General features: G+C 48.0%; 7 protein-coding genes; 2 read left to right on the top strand and 5 right to left on the bottom strand.

The window, feature by feature from the left end:
• Nucleotides 1–904: 904 nt before the first annotated feature.
• On the bottom strand, nucleotides 905–1973 carry GSBLH_T00003282001 (uncharacterized protein; the record flags this gene model as incomplete). The annotated part of the gene is made up of 4 exons (XM_013041993.1): nucleotides 905–1431; nucleotides 1463–1530; nucleotides 1564–1791; nucleotides 1822–1973. The coding sequence occupies 4 exons, from the start codon at nucleotides 1971–1973 to the stop codon at nucleotides 905–907; spliced, it is 975 nt and encodes a 324-aa protein (XP_012897447.1).
• Nucleotides 1974–2044: 71 nt separating this feature from the next.
• Nucleotides 2045–3110, top strand: GSBLH_T00003283001 (uncharacterized protein; the record flags this gene model as incomplete). Its single annotated transcript, XM_013041994.1, has 5 exons — nucleotides 2045–2152; nucleotides 2183–2349; nucleotides 2380–2596; nucleotides 2624–2898; nucleotides 2927–3110. 5 exons carry the CDS (start codon nucleotides 2045–2047, stop codon nucleotides 3108–3110), a joined length of 951 nt encoding a protein of 316 aa, XP_012897448.1.
• A 472-nt stretch (nucleotides 3111–3582) lies between these two features.
• GSBLH_T00003284001 (uncharacterized protein) lies at nucleotides 3583–4486 on the top strand (the record flags this gene model as incomplete). Its single annotated transcript, XM_013041995.1, has 5 exons — nucleotides 3583–3604; nucleotides 3639–3912; nucleotides 3944–3988; nucleotides 4018–4095; nucleotides 4126–4486. 5 exons carry the CDS (start codon nucleotides 3583–3585, stop codon nucleotides 4484–4486), a joined length of 780 nt encoding a protein of 259 aa, XP_012897449.1.
• A 308-nt stretch (nucleotides 4487–4794) lies between these two features.
• Nucleotides 4795–5961, bottom strand: GSBLH_T00003285001 (uncharacterized protein; the record flags this gene model as incomplete). Its single annotated transcript, XM_013041996.1, has 6 exons — nucleotides 4795–5091; nucleotides 5122–5499; nucleotides 5530–5632; nucleotides 5664–5735; nucleotides 5766–5830; nucleotides 5863–5961. The coding sequence occupies 6 exons, from the start codon at nucleotides 5959–5961 to the stop codon at nucleotides 4795–4797; spliced, it is 1014 nt and encodes a 337-aa protein (XP_012897450.1).
• Nucleotides 5962–6803: 842 nt separating this feature from the next.
• On the bottom strand, nucleotides 6804–8676 carry GSBLH_T00003286001 (uncharacterized protein; the record flags this gene model as incomplete). XM_013041997.1 has 13 exons in its annotated part: nucleotides 8518–8676; nucleotides 8435–8484; nucleotides 8353–8403; nucleotides 8219–8322; nucleotides 8120–8181; nucleotides 8063–8089; nucleotides 7876–8028; nucleotides 7722–7847; nucleotides 7562–7693; nucleotides 7461–7534; nucleotides 7346–7430; nucleotides 7105–7311; nucleotides 6804–7076 (listed from the first exon to the last, which is right to left on the bottom strand). The coding sequence occupies exons 1-13, from the start codon at nucleotides 8632–8634 to the stop codon at nucleotides 6804–6806; spliced, it is 1461 nt and encodes a 486-aa protein (XP_012897451.1). The 5' UTR covers nucleotides 8635–8676.
• A 71-nt stretch (nucleotides 8677–8747) lies between these two features.
• On the bottom strand, nucleotides 8748–10338 carry GSBLH_T00003287001 (uncharacterized protein; the record flags this gene model as incomplete). XM_013041998.1 has 7 exons in its annotated part: nucleotides 8748–9042; nucleotides 9072–9284; nucleotides 9313–9467; nucleotides 9498–9596; nucleotides 9627–9730; nucleotides 9759–10038; nucleotides 10068–10338. The coding sequence occupies 7 exons, from the start codon at nucleotides 10336–10338 to the stop codon at nucleotides 8764–8766; spliced, it is 1401 nt and encodes a 466-aa protein (XP_012897452.1). The 3' UTR covers nucleotides 8748–8763.
• Nucleotides 10339–13734: 3396 nt separating this feature from the next.
• Nucleotides 13735–15637, bottom strand: GSBLH_T00003288001 (uncharacterized protein; the record flags this gene model as incomplete). Its single annotated transcript, XM_013041999.1, has 2 exons — nucleotides 13735–15129; nucleotides 15158–15637. 2 exons carry the CDS (start codon nucleotides 15635–15637, stop codon nucleotides 13735–13737), a joined length of 1875 nt encoding a protein of 624 aa, XP_012897453.1.
• Nucleotides 15638–16900: the final 1263 nt, after the last annotated feature.

The raw sequence follows: 16900 nt of genomic DNA on the forward strand, positions 1-16900 counted from the left end.
AAAAGCGAAAGAAAAATGACGTACTGTCATCAGAGAAGGCGTAGAGAACCAGAACCTTATTCTCTTCGGTAGTAGCGAAAATCTGCTCGCTCATGGTGGAGTTGTGGTGATAAGGACGGTAGATGACCGTGCGATTCTCGAATATCACGTCCGTGATGTTCTGAATATAAAACAGAAGCTTAAAACCAACAGAAATCAAGGTGTATCCGGAAGGGCAATAGGCCTTATTCTCGTTAAAGCAAATCTTGTCGACTCCATTCTGGCGCTTTCCGTAGGCATGCATCACAGGGAACATCGAATCAACATCGGTGAGATTCATCATATAGTCCACAGGCACTGCGATAAAGATAAGCAAAAATCAATACCTGTATCAATATCGACTTCTTCGATATAAATAACGTTGAAATCAGAAAAGAGGTCTACAGCAGGAGTGATGCACTCTTCTGGATAAGCCGCGCCAACTAAAAGGCTGTCCAGATACTGAGGGAAGGAAGATGCGCGACAAGCCCATTCATTCTCAGCAGAGAACTTAATAAGCTCCGATGTAGTATCATAGGAAATTAGAATATTCTATACTTTGTTAGAAACAATGCTCAATCCAAAAGAGCACAAACAACCAAACTTACGGATGAAACAAGAACGCAGAATATGGAAAGGAGAATTGGCTTTAAGAACTTCATTAGAGAAAACTATGTACCCAAGATCACCGGCAAGTACGAAATAGGTAGCGGTTTGTGTATTCATCCTGAAAGTCCAAAAACCGGGACTATTTCTTGGTTCTACGTTTTGAAATTATGAATTTCTGGCTGTTCTTCGGTGATATAAAGTGGAGCACTGAAAGGATCTCGCACTAGACTGCAGAATATTCAAAACGAAGAGGAAAAGGTGAAGATCAGCTTTGTTTTTAAAAGTATTTAACAAACAAGCCACTTCGACTCTGGCGCTGGACTAGAATTTGTAAATATCGGACGGTCAACCAACAAATCGTAGAAGCGCTCATCGATATTCCAGGTTGTTTCCCAGTGCAATGAAGAGAACTAATCGCATACGAACCAAAGGATATGAATTCCATAGACACCAAGTACATCAACAACACCTCGGGAGGCATTGCAGGGTTCAGAATCTCCCCCAGCTGCTTGACAAGATCGTTGTTCACATCGAATTGAAGTAGTTCTTCCTCTGCAACTTCACGGTCCGCATTCGCTGCTTCTGCATTTTCTTCTTCCCCGCTGTGCTCCGATTCTTCGCTCATTTCATTCTCGTCGTGGACAGAATATTCATCACTAAAGTCTCCCGTAATAGGAAGGTCGCTGCTGCTCGACTCGCTGACCGATGGCTCTTCGATGGTCTCTTCAATCACAGATTCAAATCCGTAGTATCCGGAGGGTTCGCCCGGTCCCTTGTGCGCAAATGAGAGTTTGGCCAACGTCACTACAATGAATATAGCAACAAAAACGCTTACTCATACTGTCCCAGTCGTCTCCGCAGTAGATAGCATAATCGATCGTGCTCCACTTCCCATTCTGCTTCCTAAGCCATAAACCGAATCCTATCAAACAATACAGGATATCGAGATGGCGCAGAAAACTCATGCTGATATTTACATTTAAATTGTTTGGAGAAACTAAAACGAAACTCGCCTCCACAGAATAGAAGTCTGTGAGACTGATGCTGGAAAGCTTTGAAACGCGAACGGACTGTGCGAGTTTATTCATGATCTCTAGAGCATTTCTATTATCGGGTGCAAATAAATTATAGTTAAAGATACGCGAGTTCGAAACTAGCTTTTTCCTAGACATAAAGTGCCCATATTACTCTTACTGGATATTTCTCTTTTGAATAAGCAGATTTGCGGTAGAAATAAGATCTTTAAGGATAATGCGCTCGTCGACCTTCTTATCGAACTGCGAAAGTATATCTTCGATTGCAGTTTCCAAGTGCTTTCTTTCAGACTCCTCGAAAAATGTGCTCATTGATTTCTTTGAAGTGAATATTCAAAACGGAAAAAAGGATTTTCGATTTGGCTCATAAAAAAAAGAATCCTATGCAGCAATTACGATTGAAAATTAACAAAAATATCATCATCTCAAACAAAGATGTTTTCTGGAAAAAGCTAATCCAAATGAAGAAAGATGGAAAGCAATTTCTTCAGGTGCAGAAATGAGTGCCTCTTCACGATTAGGTGATATCTGATTTTGATTATACCTTGTCCACTTTCTACAAGGAAGGTACTCAGCGAAATCCTTCTTGTCATGGGATTCTCGAGCAGTGCCAACTATTTTCGGAAGATTACCACAAAGCAACGCGCGCTCTTCAGCAGGAGTATTATCCTATCGAAATTGATCCAACGTATCTTATTCTTTAAGGTCAGAAACGTAGTATTGACCCCACAGTCAAGGCAGAGAAGATGCAAGAATGGTGGTCCAAAGCCCATGAGTTGTTAATCGGTTTGGGCTTGAAGCGCTCGGATATCGTCAACGCAGTAGCCCAAAGCGACATTCGGATCCGCGACGATTCGGTCGAGCTAATCAACTACTGTCGCGAGAATCAAATTCCCTTTTTGCTCTTCTCTGCGGGTCTTGGCGACGTTCTCGCAGTAGTGTCAATGCGTGGTTCTCATTAGGAAGTGATGCGTCAGAAGTGCCACGTCCCCGTGGGTCGCGAGTATTCGGTGGAAATCGTGTCAAACAAAATGGTGTTCGATGAGAACGACAAACTGGTCGGTTTCGAGGGCGAAACGATCAACTCCACGAACAAAAACATGTATCGACGGTCGTACGCGAATCGGCAGAGAAGCCGGGATAATATCATTCTGATCGGAGATAACATCGGAGACATTCACATGTCTGATGGCGTGATGTATCAGAATCAGATCTCGGTGGGGTTGCTGAATGATAAGTGGGAGTGGAGGGTTTGTTTCATGTAGAGTGGAGGAACGAATGGAGACCTACAAGCAGACATTTGACTTGGTGATTTGCAATGACTCGGATTTGGGCTTTGTATTGGAGCTCGTGAAATACATTGTCGAGGAAGATAATTTTCCATCACTGAAGGAAGAGGAGGATCAAGCGGAGGAGGATTATATAGTGGTGCCGCCTAGTCTTGGATGATCTGTTTGTTTCATAGCAATTGTGAAAGAGGGTGGGAAATAGAGCCAATTCGCACAAGAGTTCCGATAATTCTTTCTCCATCACCAACTACCTAGAATTATTATTATTGTTGTTGTTGAGCAGCGAAGCAGGTCCCCTTGGTAGTAATCATGAATAGGGAAAACCCCGCAAACCTATCCATTCCCAAGAAATTGATAAAGAATAAACAACAGTTATTTGCTTCGGAATGAAGCACGAAGGTGATTGTTGCAAAATTCAAGTTACGTGCTTTCGATGCAGAATACAGCACGAATTCTGGTTGTCCGACAAAGATACATCACCGTTCCCAAACATACAAAACAAACGAATTTGGCTCGATCCATCAACTTGGAACTTATGCAATACATTCAAAACACGCTTCTGAGCAATTCCATTAGAGAGAGCAAAATAAGCAGTTTTTTCGCCATTAATCTGATTCTCACAAGAAAAAGCAATGGAGACGGAATTTTTCTCACGTAACGAGCGTTTGTTACTGTTACTGATCCATAGAAGTGGGACAGAAAACTGAAGCGGGAGATTCAAGGAAATCGCCGAGCCCTTCGAGATCTCACAGTGCTTCTAGATCCCCATCTGTCGAAAACGAACGTCCAACGAGTCCAAAGGACTCCAGATCACCTTCAAAACCCAAGTCGCCTGTTCGCTCTCGCTCGCGTTCTCGCTCGGTGCCGGAGCGTGCTCCGCGGTCTCGGTCTCGTGAGCCCACTCCAGTGCGCAGTCGCTCTCCTGTTCGTCGAGGTGGAGCAGAACGTTATGGAACAAACCCGTACTGCATTATTTCGATTGTCCAAGCCTAGGAATCACTGCTCGTTGATTGTGCGAGGTTTCCGCGACGTCGTCGAGTAGGCATGTTGTTTTTGTGAGACCGCAGTCGTTCTGAGATTCAAAACATTTTCTCCAAGTACGGCAACGTCCACGACGTGCACATTCCGCGTGATTACTATACGCAGTAGCATTCCTCTCGACATGTCCCATCTAGTAAACAAAGAGGCTTCGCCTTCATCGAATTCGAGAACCGTGAGCAGGCAGAGGACGCCATCAGCCATCTGGACGGCCGGAGCGTGTGCGGCAGCACCGTTTCTGTCTCCATCGCGAAGAACAATCGCAAAACCTCCGCCGAGATGCGTCGCCTCTACCCCTCGCGTCGCAGCCGATCGCGCAGCTATCGCCGATCGCGCTCACGAAGCTATCGCCGGTCACGGTCGCGGTCGCGATCGCGACGCAGTCGGTCGTATCCCCGACGGAGCCGGTCGCCGTCGTATGATCGCCGTCGATCGTACCCGCGACGCAGCAGCTCGCGAGGCCGGTATGAACGCCGCCCGTACAGTCGTTATGATTGATGTGTTTGTTTTCAAACCCGCGCAATGGAAAAAGGGGGTTCGAATGGAGTTGGTTGTGTAGGAAGCGTCCTTGATGTGCAAATGGAACTTGAAGGGATTGGAAGGATTTTCGTGCAGACTGATTGCGAAGACAGTTTATGGTCAGGATGGTAGTTTTGTGAGTGTGTCAACCACGTTCAACAATCAAGAAATCGTTCGAACTGATTCCCTTATCCTCATAATACACGCAATACAGTAACAACATCGGATCCACTTATTCATCGGCTCCTTTTTGTTTGTTTTCTGGCTTGTTTGTTTCTCAAACACACTCAATGCACAATGCCTTCAGCGTAGGAGAAGTTAGCGAACGCGCTCTGGTCGGTGAGCACCGCGTTCACCGGCGTAGGCGTCACAGCCGGCATCACGCTGGTAAACTCGGGATCAATCTGCTCGGTGGACATCTCGTCCTTCACGGTGGGCCGATACGGCGGCGTGATCTCCTTCCGGTAGAGCTTCTCCCAGTCGATCTCCTTGAACCAGGGATGGTTCTTGATCTCATCCGAGGAATTGTATCCCAGCCGCTTCGACGGCTCCTTCTGCAGCAGCCCCGTGATCAGATCGTACGCCTACGCGTCGCTCCGCGCTCCCACGCCCACCTCCGGCGACATAAACTGGCTCTTGGGCACGGACGCGGTGAGAATTCGATGGTACATCATCTTGCGATTGGAGTCGTAGAACGGCGGCAGCCCGTTGATCATCTCGTAGATCAGGATGCCCAGCGACCACCAGTCCACGCTCTTTCCGTACGGCACTTTGCGCAGGATTTCGGGAGCCAAATACTCGGGAGTGCCGCAGAGCGACTGCGCAGTGTCGCCCTCCACGTCCTTCTTGGACAGGCCGAAATCCGTGATGCGGATGTGGCCTTCGGGGTCCAGAAGCAGGTTTTCGGGCTTGAGGTCGCGATATACTATGTTGTTCTCATGCAGATGGGAGATGCCCAGAACGATCTCGGCAGCGTAGAATTTGGCTCGGCCCTAGAAATAAATAAAGGCAGGGAGAGAAACCTCACTGAAACGTCCAGAGGACAGGTAATGGAACAACTCGCCCCCGTTGAAGAAATCCATTACTAAATACAATTTGGTCTGCGACTGGAATGCGTAGCGAAGACTAAGCGTTACATGAACAGGAAACACACAACCAGACAAGGAAAGGGTGCGAAATATCTTCCATAATTCGCCGTTCAGCAAGTGTGTGCTCATATTGTTTCAGTCTAACACTAAATACACACTACCGAACCTACTCCAAAACTTTAGACTTATTCAAAATTTTCATAGCGTAGACTTTTCCAGTCTCTTTCATGCGAACCTATTAATAACCTAATCACCTCTACATCAAACCTGCAAAACCTTTCCAAAGGATCCTTGACCAATGGTCTTCAACAAATCAAAATCATTAATTGTCAGCTTTTTGTTTTCTTGCATAGGCTGACGAGGCATGATATCCTCCTTCCTCTCCTCCTTCTGCTCTTCTACAACAGGTAGCTTCACTTAACGAAAACCAATTCAATCTACCTGCTTAGATGATGAACAGCCCATTGATAATCAAAATAATGATCCCTTAGATTCTATGCTAAAAATGAAGCAATTCCGCGGCTATTCAGGCATTTGGCATTTTTCACACCTATTTTTGGAATTGCTAAAACTGATGAAAAGAAAGCTTACGGTGGGACTCGAACCCACAACCGCTGGATTAGAAGTCCAACGCGCTATCCAATTGCGCCACGCAAGCTACTACATACGTCTAAAGCAGATTGTTAATATAGCTAGGACCAAAGTGTGGATTCACGGGAAATGGGTATGTGTGAAAGAGAATTTAAGGTAGTGTGTATTGCTGGACATTTATGGATAAGAGAAGAAAATGAGCATTCTCTGAATTTGGAATGTGATAACAAGGTAGAAAAAACAACAAAAAAGAAAGAAGAAAAGAAGCTTACGGTGGGACTCGAACCCACAACCGCTGGATTAGAAGTCCAACGCGCTATCCAATTGCGCCACGCAAGCTCTGAAATAGTTTCTAGTCATAGATAGAAAAGACTTCGATTCTCCAGATAAAAACACCAAGTCATCTCACACCACATTATTCCAAAACGATCAAGACAAGGATAATTGGCAAAAACAAATAGAAAGCTTACGGTGGGACTCGAACCCACAACCGCTGGATTAGAAGTCCAACGCGCTATCCAATTGCGCCACGCAAGCTTGTTTTGGAGGGACGTTTTATTGCAACAAAAGAGCCACTTCTCTTGCCTTCAATTCCCTATGCTGCATGTTTACTCTATTCAGTAGATCCGCACCTTTGAAGACTCTTTTTGTATTGCTCCACACCCGATGAGCCAAATTTGTCTTGAACAAACACTGTATGATACATTGAAATCCCGTCGTCGCTCGATGTCCGGTCGCTTATTCGAGTGCAACGTGGTAGCCAGCAAAGAAGGATGGTAGGTGAAGAGCTCGTTTCTGATGTTCTTCCATACGCCCTTGTCGTACACCGGATTGGAAACAAACCGGTAATTAGCCCTTCGATACTCCTGAGTGGTCATATTCTTCGCCACCTACGTTCAATCGCACGCTCTCCCCTACCAGCATCACATGCACCCAGCACAACATCGTCATCGGTACCACCGCAACAACATCAATAATGCCCAGTAACACCGCGACCCAGTGTGTCAGCAGCGTTCTCCACACCGTTCTCCCTCCCTCGGTGGCATTCAATCCCTTCTTCGCCTCCTTCGCCACCAACAAGATCATCATCACGATCGACAGCAGCAAAAACAACACCGAACACACCTACGCGCTCAGCTCCTTCTCTCCAACCTCCCACAAGCAGCGCTACAAAATATCGGTGATTCCGCAGACCGATGCAATTACTGACCCAGGGGCAATGATGATCGAATTTCATCACGCAGCTTCGCTTCACCCCTCCCTTCCATCCCTACCAATCGCAAAACCGGCAGTGTTGCGCGCGCGGCGGCAAGTTTAAACAACATTGCCGGCAAATCGCGGAACTCACCTCATGAAACACCCGCTAAACCCGTACCACGTGACCGTCGAACACGATCGACCGCGGAATCCCGCTGTACGGCGGCAGCATGGTGCACTCTCCCCGCGGGGAAGCGTAATCGGGCCCGAGCTCGCAGACGACTTTGTTCTTCATCAAATCGAGGATGTTCTAGGTGGGAATTCCCGCGGGAGGGTACGTCGCTGTTGAGCAGCCCGCTGTCGCCCTCGTCGGACGCGTTGTCCTCGACGTTGGGGTCGGCGAGAGCGATGGACGACTCCAAATCGTGCAGGTGTTTCAGCAGCAGATCCACCACGTCCTCCGCCTACTGAAAAACGATCCATAACCGCGACTCCTTCGAAGGCGGCGTAGTGTAGAGGCGTCAGCGAGTAGACGTCGGGGGAGACTTTCGCGCCGTGGTGGAGGATCCGGTCGCAGGCCACGTAATCCCCGCGGAAAGCGGCGATGTGCAGCGCGGTGCGACCCTCGTTATTAGATTCGCTGACCTACGAGTGAGAGAGAGATAAAGAAGCGAGGAACCAGAGAAGGGGTGTGGTCTAGGAGTTCCTAGAGAGAAGGAGAAACGGGGAAACCTACCTCGAGACGGTTGTAGTTGCCATCTTTGATGCAGATGAAGACTTGGCGGAGCAAACGTTGGGCTGGGGGTGAGAGGAGAGAAAAGGAGTGAAAAAGTACAGGGAGTTTCCGATATCAAACGAATTTGCTCGGGTGTCAGCGGCGCGCCTTTGGGAATGAGGCCTGGCTCTGTCAAATAGGTTGCTGACAAGAAATAGAGAGACCTGAATTCAAATGGGATTTAAATCCAATACCCTAACCAAAAGAGAAGACAAAAAGCCCAGAGAACAGAAGGAATCATGGTACTACATGAAAGAACGTCTTCAGATTATGTACAACACACTCTGCCATTCGAAAACACAAAAGATAATGACAGGGAAAATGTACTACAACGTAATCACGGCAAAATCAGCTGCTACGAGGCAGTATGAAATGTGGACGATGTCTCCATCGGCGTGGTCTGTCAAACACATCCCGTTACACGTTGGACGGAAAAAGCCGATGGGGGAGAAGAACTTTCTCTTCTTTCTGATCATGAGAATAGGATACTGAAAGGGTGTAGGTGGATCGCACTACACAAGACAGCTCAAATGACTTTCTATCATTCTTATTCATAACCGCGGAAAAGAAGTGTGACAAAAAACAAAAGATTGAAAAGAGCGTAACTACTTTCTCTTCCGGTCATAATCACCACGAATCTTCCTAGAACGCTTCTTTGTAAAATGAATTCGCGTATGCGACTTCTCCCGCGAAATGTCAAACTCCTTCTTCTCCGAGGATTCTGGCTGCGTCTTCTCCTTTCTCGCCTTCTCCTTCTTCCCCTTCGCCGCTTCTTTCTGCCGCAGCACGTTATGATTCGAAATTGCAAACTCCACAATTAATCGCGAGTTCGAGGTCTCGTTCTTCTTCACTTTCAGCTTCATCTGCATCAGGTGCTCAATATCCTTCGATTAAGCACATTTCTCGCCCCTACCAGTTTCGCTAATTTATGGGGATCATCTTCGATTTCTTCTCCGCATTTCTCGTACAGCTCCACCAGCGACTCTACATTCACCGCTGCCCAGCTGAACGCGGGGTTATTATTCAGGAACCGCAGACACGCCAACGCATGCGCATGTTCTTCGAATTCCACGAAACCGAATCCCTTCGACGCCTTCTTCGATCCCCGCGATTCGTCCGACGCCACCTACCTCAAAAACCCGATCCATCCCCACCACCGCCTGCACCACGTGGATCTTCTTCGGAATGGCGTTCCCCGCGGGACGGAGCGACAGTTTCATTTCGTCCACGCTGACCAAATCGAGCGCCAGCGCACGGCGCACCGCGTAAATGCAGATCTGCCGCAGGTAATTCCCCGTTACGAACGTCCCTGCCCGTCACGCCATAACCGCGGGGATACCCAGATTCTTCACCAAAAGCCGTTTCGGGTTCACGAAGAACAGCGGGTTCTCCAGTTTCTCCAGTTTCTCCTTTTCGGCGCGCTCGCGTTTCTCCCAATCTGCCGGTCATCTCCGCTCCCTGAAATTACCGCGGTTATTCATGTCTCCGCGGCGGTCTTCCGCGATTTTTCCCTCGTTCAGCAGGTACAAATTCCGGTTGTCCTTCCGCGCCAATTCCCGCGATTCCAGCGTCCTGCGTGTCAGGGTTTCCCCGTTTCTACTGTTTGAGCTGCTTCGGCGCGACGGCCAGAGAAATCTGCAGCGGTCTGCCCAGCAGCGTGAGCAATTCCGAGTCGGCCGGGGCTTCCCCCGCGGGGCGGGAGTAGGGGTCGAAGCGGCGGAGGAGGGAGGCGGCCACCGCGGGGGACTCGAACTTGACGAAGCCGGTGCCGCGGGGCAGGCCGGTGAGCTTGTCGACGCAGAGCTTGGCGTAGACGAGGGCGCCGAAGCGCTGGAAGAAGGCGAAGAGCGCGTGCTGCGAGGCCTCGAGAGGGATGTTCTCTACGGGGAGAGGAAGAAAACGGAGGTACGGACGAAGAGCGTGCGGCCCTCGTCCGCGTCGCCAAGCACGCGAGCCGTGTACTGCTTGGAGGAAGCCGGCGAGTCTTTCGAAGCCTTCGAGTCTTTCGAGTCTTTCGAAGCCTTCGACTTCGCTGAGTCTTCGGAGTCTTCCGAATCTTCGGAGTCCTCAGAGTCCGAGTCCTTGGAAGCCTTGGAAGATTTCGAAGCTTTGGATTCCTTGGAAGCCTTCGATTCCTTGGATTCCTTGGATTCCTTGGGCTTCTCTTTTTCTTCTTCCATTTTCTCTTCCTCCTTCTCTTTCTCTTTCTCTTCTTCCTCTTCTTCCTCCTCCTTCTGCTTGTTCGCTTCCTGCTGTCGCTTGTACACCGCCTTGCTCACCGACTGATCGCACACCAGCACGCGGTTCTACTCGCCACGCCCTCGCCTCGCCTACTCCCAGCTGCATTCCGTTCATCGCCCCCACCATCGTCTCCACATCGCTGTTGCAGAACAGCTGCACGAAGCAGTAGCCCTGCGTGTCTCCGTTCTCGCGGCGAGGCACCGTGAGGCTGTGGATCGGCGCGCGCCCGCTGAACAGATTGTACAGTCGCGTGTCGCCGATCTACGATGCACACGCCGCGCAGAGCCCACTTTGAACGGGATGTTCCGCACGATCATCCGGCATTTCTCGAAGTTCACGCGATTCGCGGGGATGGTCGACAAGCGCCGAGCGAAAAAGCCGGGAAGGGCGTCGATTTCGCGGACCATCTTGATGAATGAGCGGATGACGATGAGTACTTCCTTGATCGATGGCATGTTCGCCTCTGCTACGATCACGTGGGCTACGGGGTGGTTCTCGACGGTCTCGTAGCCGTAGGAAAGATTGTCGGTTGTAAAGGGAGCGGGGCAAGGCCACTCTAAACGATTCTCGGATTCTGAATCAGATTTCGATTTCGATTTCGATCGGGATTTCGGCTTCGACTTCGATTTTGAATCCAGTTTGTTTTTGTTGATGATCGGATCGAGTTTGTGACGCAGGGTGTCGATGTTCATGTGGCGAGGAATTCCAAAGACGACAATAGTGTGGAGACGCACTTCCTTCTCCTCCCTCTTTGCCTCGGTCAGTGGTCTGGGCTCTGTTGGGAAAGGCTGGATATTCTCATGTCTCTTCGGCTTGGCTATTTCTGCTGTTACAATCTTACCAAAAAACTCTTTCTTGTTCAATTTCTTGGCGGCCTCCTCTGCATCCTCCACCATCACACTACACTTTACAACTACCACTCCTAACTCACAATTGAACGTATCCAAACCCACGAGAAAGTCCCTTCTTGTCCTACAGATCAATTCGAATTCAAACGAATCTCACATTAACGATAATCGCTCGACGAACAGGACCATACTCATCTAGAGCCTTTTCTAATTGCTAAACATTAGCTCTGTAATATATAACAAATACATTGGTGGTAAGATCCTCTGGAAGGTTTTTAATAATGATCGTGTTTTCTCCTTTGCTACTTGAGTTGAAAGCCATCTTAGACTTCGACTAACCAAATAGAGCTATAAAAGAAGAAAATAAAAGAAGAAAATGACTATTCCTTTAGACTTATGTTTGTTTCTCACAAGAAAGTATAGGATTATAGAGAGTGGAAGAAATGAGGGATACTTACCAAGGGAAATGACCTGTAAGTGCAATGGGCAAAATCAATGGTGAAATGGTTTGATTAGTACCTATTTTTTTGGCTATAGTGTATTCAACGTTTAAACATTATGAATGATTATATATTGTGGAACCAAGGTTTTACCATTCTTGTAAATTAACTTTGCACAGAGTACTATGAATAAAGTGGTGTATACCATAAATAATTTGTAGCTATTCGAAGAAATAAACTTATTTAAACACACCAGTGGCAAAGTCAATAGTTTGATATCTTATTTTGGTCATTTATAGCTCTACATATCATGGGTACAATCATAGTAGGACATTGACACTGATAATGTTCATTCATTTCATTTGCCTATTCTGGATGTAAATTGCATATGAATTGGTGATTAATTGTCAAAATGATGATGAATTAATAATGAGAATACAAAACAAGTAAAAGAGAGTATTACTCACTTTATCGCTGTTCTTTTTTATATATTCCGTGAACTAGATTCAGTAAGCTTCGATTACATACACAATCCATATCCAAATCTCGACAATAGGCAATCCTTCTACTACACAATCTATTATTTTCTATATACTGGAATATGATTGCACATTAGTATCTATCTTGTGATTCGGTTCCTAAACTTCACATTAACAAAAAGAAACTGTCATATCTTCATTAATTAATCTTTGTTTGAAAGAATAACTCAAAATTTCTTTCATTTTCTTTGACTACTAACTATCATTTGTTGACTGAATTATCATGGCTACGATTACTATGTATCCGGACCCGCCAATTCTGACCATTGATAAACCCCCAAGCAAAAAGAAAACCAAGCACGAGCAGCTAAACTGTTGGGAACTCTGTATTACAGAACAGTTTCCTGTTGTTAGTTACAAGGAAAAACTGAATGAAACAGTCATCTGTGACATTGGTTCTCCTCATGCTGGCTACATATTGGAAACAACTATGCACAAAAACAAGTTCAACGGAGAAGCTATTCTTCGAGATCCTAAAGAAATGAAAATAGCCAAGTTCCACTTCACTAATGGGATTGCTATGGGAAAATGTACCATGTATTATCCATCTGGAGAAGTCTTCTTTCGTGGGAGGTTGAAGGATGGATACAGAGATGGATACGGGGTGGAATATAATCGCAAGGGAGACAAAGTGTACACCGGCTTTTACAAGCAGGGAGTCCGAAATGACCATATATTGCAAGTGGAAAACATGACGAATTGTTGGGTAGAGACCAACAGCAAGGATGAAGTTATTGCGATTTATCACAAGAATGATAAAGGAGAAGATCATGGATTGTGCGCTTTTTACGAAAACGAAAATCTGTACAAGATTTCCAGATATGAAAATGGCAAGGAACTCTATCCAGTATATCTGATCAACAATAATGCAAATACTATGGAATACTATTACGAAGGAGTACTGAAATACAAGGGTAATTTCAAAAGAGTATCACCATGGTGTTTTTGGAGACAAGGTCTTGGTGAGGAATATGCTTCTGATGGTACCACAGTTAAATACCATGGTACCTTCTATAAAGATCGATATCAAGGAATTGGTTCTTATTATTACAAAAGCGGGAGAGAATCCTGCTTTCATCAGTGGCATAAAGGACGACCGTGGTGTTTGTTATGGGCTTTGTGGTCTATAAGCTTTGTCTCAGGATTTATTTCTTATTATATAGGAGATAGTACACATGATTATGATGTTAGGTCCATTTGTGCACTAACATTCTTCTCCTCAATATTCGTATGCTGTATTTCGTCGTGCCTTATTGGTTGTTGATAACTATTGAATGCTAGCGTGACTCCATTGCCTTAGCAGAAAAACGATGCATGTTCTATAAGTTGATATCGCTTTGTTTTTTGTTTTCTATACATACATGTAAGATGATTAAATAAACTTTGATTCAAATAATGGAATTCACACCCTTGATTCCAGTAAGCATGCCTATCCCTTTATTGATTCGCTTCACATTTTAATCAAAGCCATTTATCATTGATTCATTATTCTTCAAGGATATTCATTTTCATGTAAAACAAACAGTACACAAGCCAAATACGATCATATCTCCATTCTCAAGTCCGGCCAAAAGAATCTGTTCTCTTTCAGAGAAGCAAACTGTCGAATACGGAGCAGGCGGCTTGCAATCAATCCGGCCAACCTCCTTCAAATCCTTCAAATCTCGCATCACAAATCCATCTTGGTGGCAATAAATAACGCGCAGCTGGTTGTGATACAACAAAAACGAACCCAGCACGCCCACTTCCGGCACCACCAGCGAGCACATCACGCTTCCATTCCGTTTCAAGACCACAAACATCTGCTTCGCCTCATGCTTCTGCTTAAACCGCAGCAGCACGACCACGAGTCCGTTCAGCGCGCACTGAATTCCCTCAGGGCGCAGATGCTTCACCTTCTCTTTGCAGAGCGAAGCCACGATCGGCTGCAGCGAAATCGCGCGAAGCACTTCGCCTGTCGCGTAGCTGTGCAGCGTCACGCAGCACGTGCTGTCCAGCGCCGCTACGACTTGGAGCGACGCGTCGATCGCCACACACGCGACTTCCCCGCGGTGTCCCGACAGCATCTGGACCAATTCCATCTTCGCGTCGAGCGACGAACTGAACGAAAAGCGCAGCATCGCCGAGCGAACGCGGCTCTGCCAGACAGAAACGAGTCCGTCGCGTCCGCCCATCGCGAAGACGTTTTCATCGCGGGAAATGCACGAAATGGAATCAAAATGGGAAGACAGAGATTCGGTTTTCGTCGACGCCAGGCCGTTCAGCCACGCGACGTGCGCCAAAGCGTCCAGATCGCCGAAGGAAATCACCGCGTTCACTTCTTCGTTCTCCGAAGGCACCAGACTGAAGCGTGTCGCCGTGGTGACGCCCGCAATACTCCGCTTTGTGTGCTTCTCGCTGGGGAGAATGGTGACCGGGAAGTTTGTGGGATCCCTCTCCGCGGAATTCAGCTGGTGCAGACTGTATCGGCCGAGCGAATCAACGCAGAGGATCGATTTGGGCAGCACCAGAATGGACTGGAGCGCGGCTTTGTGGCGCAGTCGATACAAATGCTGCGGAATAAACTCGGCGACGGCCTGCGGAGAGCGCGCAGGATGCGGAGAAGTGAACAATTGGGAAGGCGTCTGTCCGTACTGCGCGACCTGCACCAGCATGTTGGCTCGCAAGGACTCGTCCGCGACCGATTGAATGTCCAAATCGTCCACATAGGTGATGTTGAAGAACAGATTGTGGTGGGAAACGGCTTCGTCGCCGCGCTGATTGACGCCCCAAATCAGATCGATCCATTCGTGGAGATGCAGACTCACGTAATCGCTTTCCAGCGCTTCGCGTTGGATCGCGATGAATTTCTCCGGATTGTCGTCGGCCCACGGCGGCAAAATCACGTCGCACGGCGCGGAAGGCTACTCAAAACACACGCAAAATCGCTACCTCCGCGTCATTGAGCGGGAAATGCGAAGCATTGCGGAAGAAGTCGGGGAGACAGAACCATTCGGGCGTCAATTCCTTCACGTCGCCCTGGGAATTCAGCGAACTCATCCAGGCGCCCTGCACCGAATTGAAGATTCGGTTGTACTCGTCGAAACAACCGTTCTGCAGATCGATGTGGAACAGCGTGTAGGGCTCGAGCCGCACGAGATAATGCAGCACGTAGCCCGGAGTTGAGTAGTGCGTTCCGTAGAGAAACGGCGGAACGGATGTTTCGCCCATCGCCTGCAGCGATTCGAAGCGTTCTAAAAAGCCGTTCAGTCGGTCCGGATTCAACGCGCCCACCGGCTTGGAGAGATCGCGATACACTGCAGGATCGTTGAGATCGATGGTTTTGGAGGTGTAGTCGGCGAGGATCCACGGGAAAACGGGGTACTGCGCGAGAGAATGGTAGGAACGGCCGCTAATGAAGTTGAGCTGCATGAGATATTCGAAGGTGGAGAGCTGCCGATCGAGCCATTGCTGCGTGATGGGCAGCTGATGCACGAAGACCGACGGCGTGGCGATGCGCCGGAACGATGGCGATCTAGAGAGAGATCGGGATAGAGGGTTCTACTTCTGGAGAGCGGGCGGAATACAGTTCCGGATTGTTTCGAAGAAGGACTTTCGGTCTTCTTTGGAGGCGAAATCCAAATAGACGGAGCGGCCGCCGCGGAAGAAAAGCTCCAAGGCTTTCTGTCCGAGGAGATGATTGCGCGGCAAGATCGACTGCAGATCGGAAACGCAGAACTCGTAAGGATGCAAATACTTATTCTGAATCTCGATCACATGCGGAGGCAGTTTTGCCGGCAGTTTTCCCGCCATGGGACGTAGCGAATCAGGACGGAAGACAAGCTTCGGCCCGATCAGTTGCAGCTCGCCGATGAGTTCGTACGTGTAAACGATCATCACCGCGTGCATTGTGAGCTGAACGAGATCCTCGTTTCCCTCTTTCTCCTCCATGGTTCCCTCCGTTTTCTCCACGGTAGCCTCCAAAATATATTCCTGCAAGGCGTCAAAAGAAGCGAACGAAAGATCGTCCAGCAACGGATCCGCCGATTCGAATCGAATTCCATTGACTTGGAAGCGATACGTCCGAACATCGCTGCCTCGCCGGTTTTTAAACAGCCCCTTAATGAGCGAATTGGTGCGTCGCCGCTTCTCTTCGGCCTGCTGCGACACGTTCGCGAACTGCTTCAAAAGCATTTCGACTTTGGTTCGAAGCAGCGACACTTCCGCTTCCGAGAGAACCGTTTTGCTTTGATGCAGCTGATCGTACAGCGACTGCATCGCCTTCATATCCATCTGCTTGTGCGTGGAATGCTGTCCGCCGCGCTTGCGCGCGTTCTGACGACTGGATCCGTCGTAAAGCGGAACCATCAGCGAATGGCCGCCTTCGCGATCGATCTGCTCGGAGCATTCGAAGAACGCGACGCGATTTTCTATGAATCGATTCGATTAGCGATTGACACTTTCGCGGAACCAAGCGCTGCTTTCGTTGCATCGAATTCGGAGAATGAGCTGGTCCAATCGGCTCAGATTGAGGCGATGTTCGCGTTCCTGCTGCGCTTTGAGGATTTTATCGGAATGCAGAGAGCGACTGCTTGTCTCTCGGAACAACGCGCGATTGTCTTTGCCGCCTTCAAAGCGAAGGAAGCGATCCTGCAACGCGGATTCCTTCGCTTCGGATTGCTGGCGGAAGGATTC

The sequence above is a fragment of the Blastocystis hominis genome, assembly GCF_000151665.1.
Source record: "Blastocystis hominis, Singapore isolate B (sub-type 7) whole genome shotgun sequence assembly, scaffold_3".
Classification (NCBI taxonomy): Eukaryota; class Bigyra; order Opalinata; family Blastocystidae; genus Blastocystis; species Blastocystis hominis.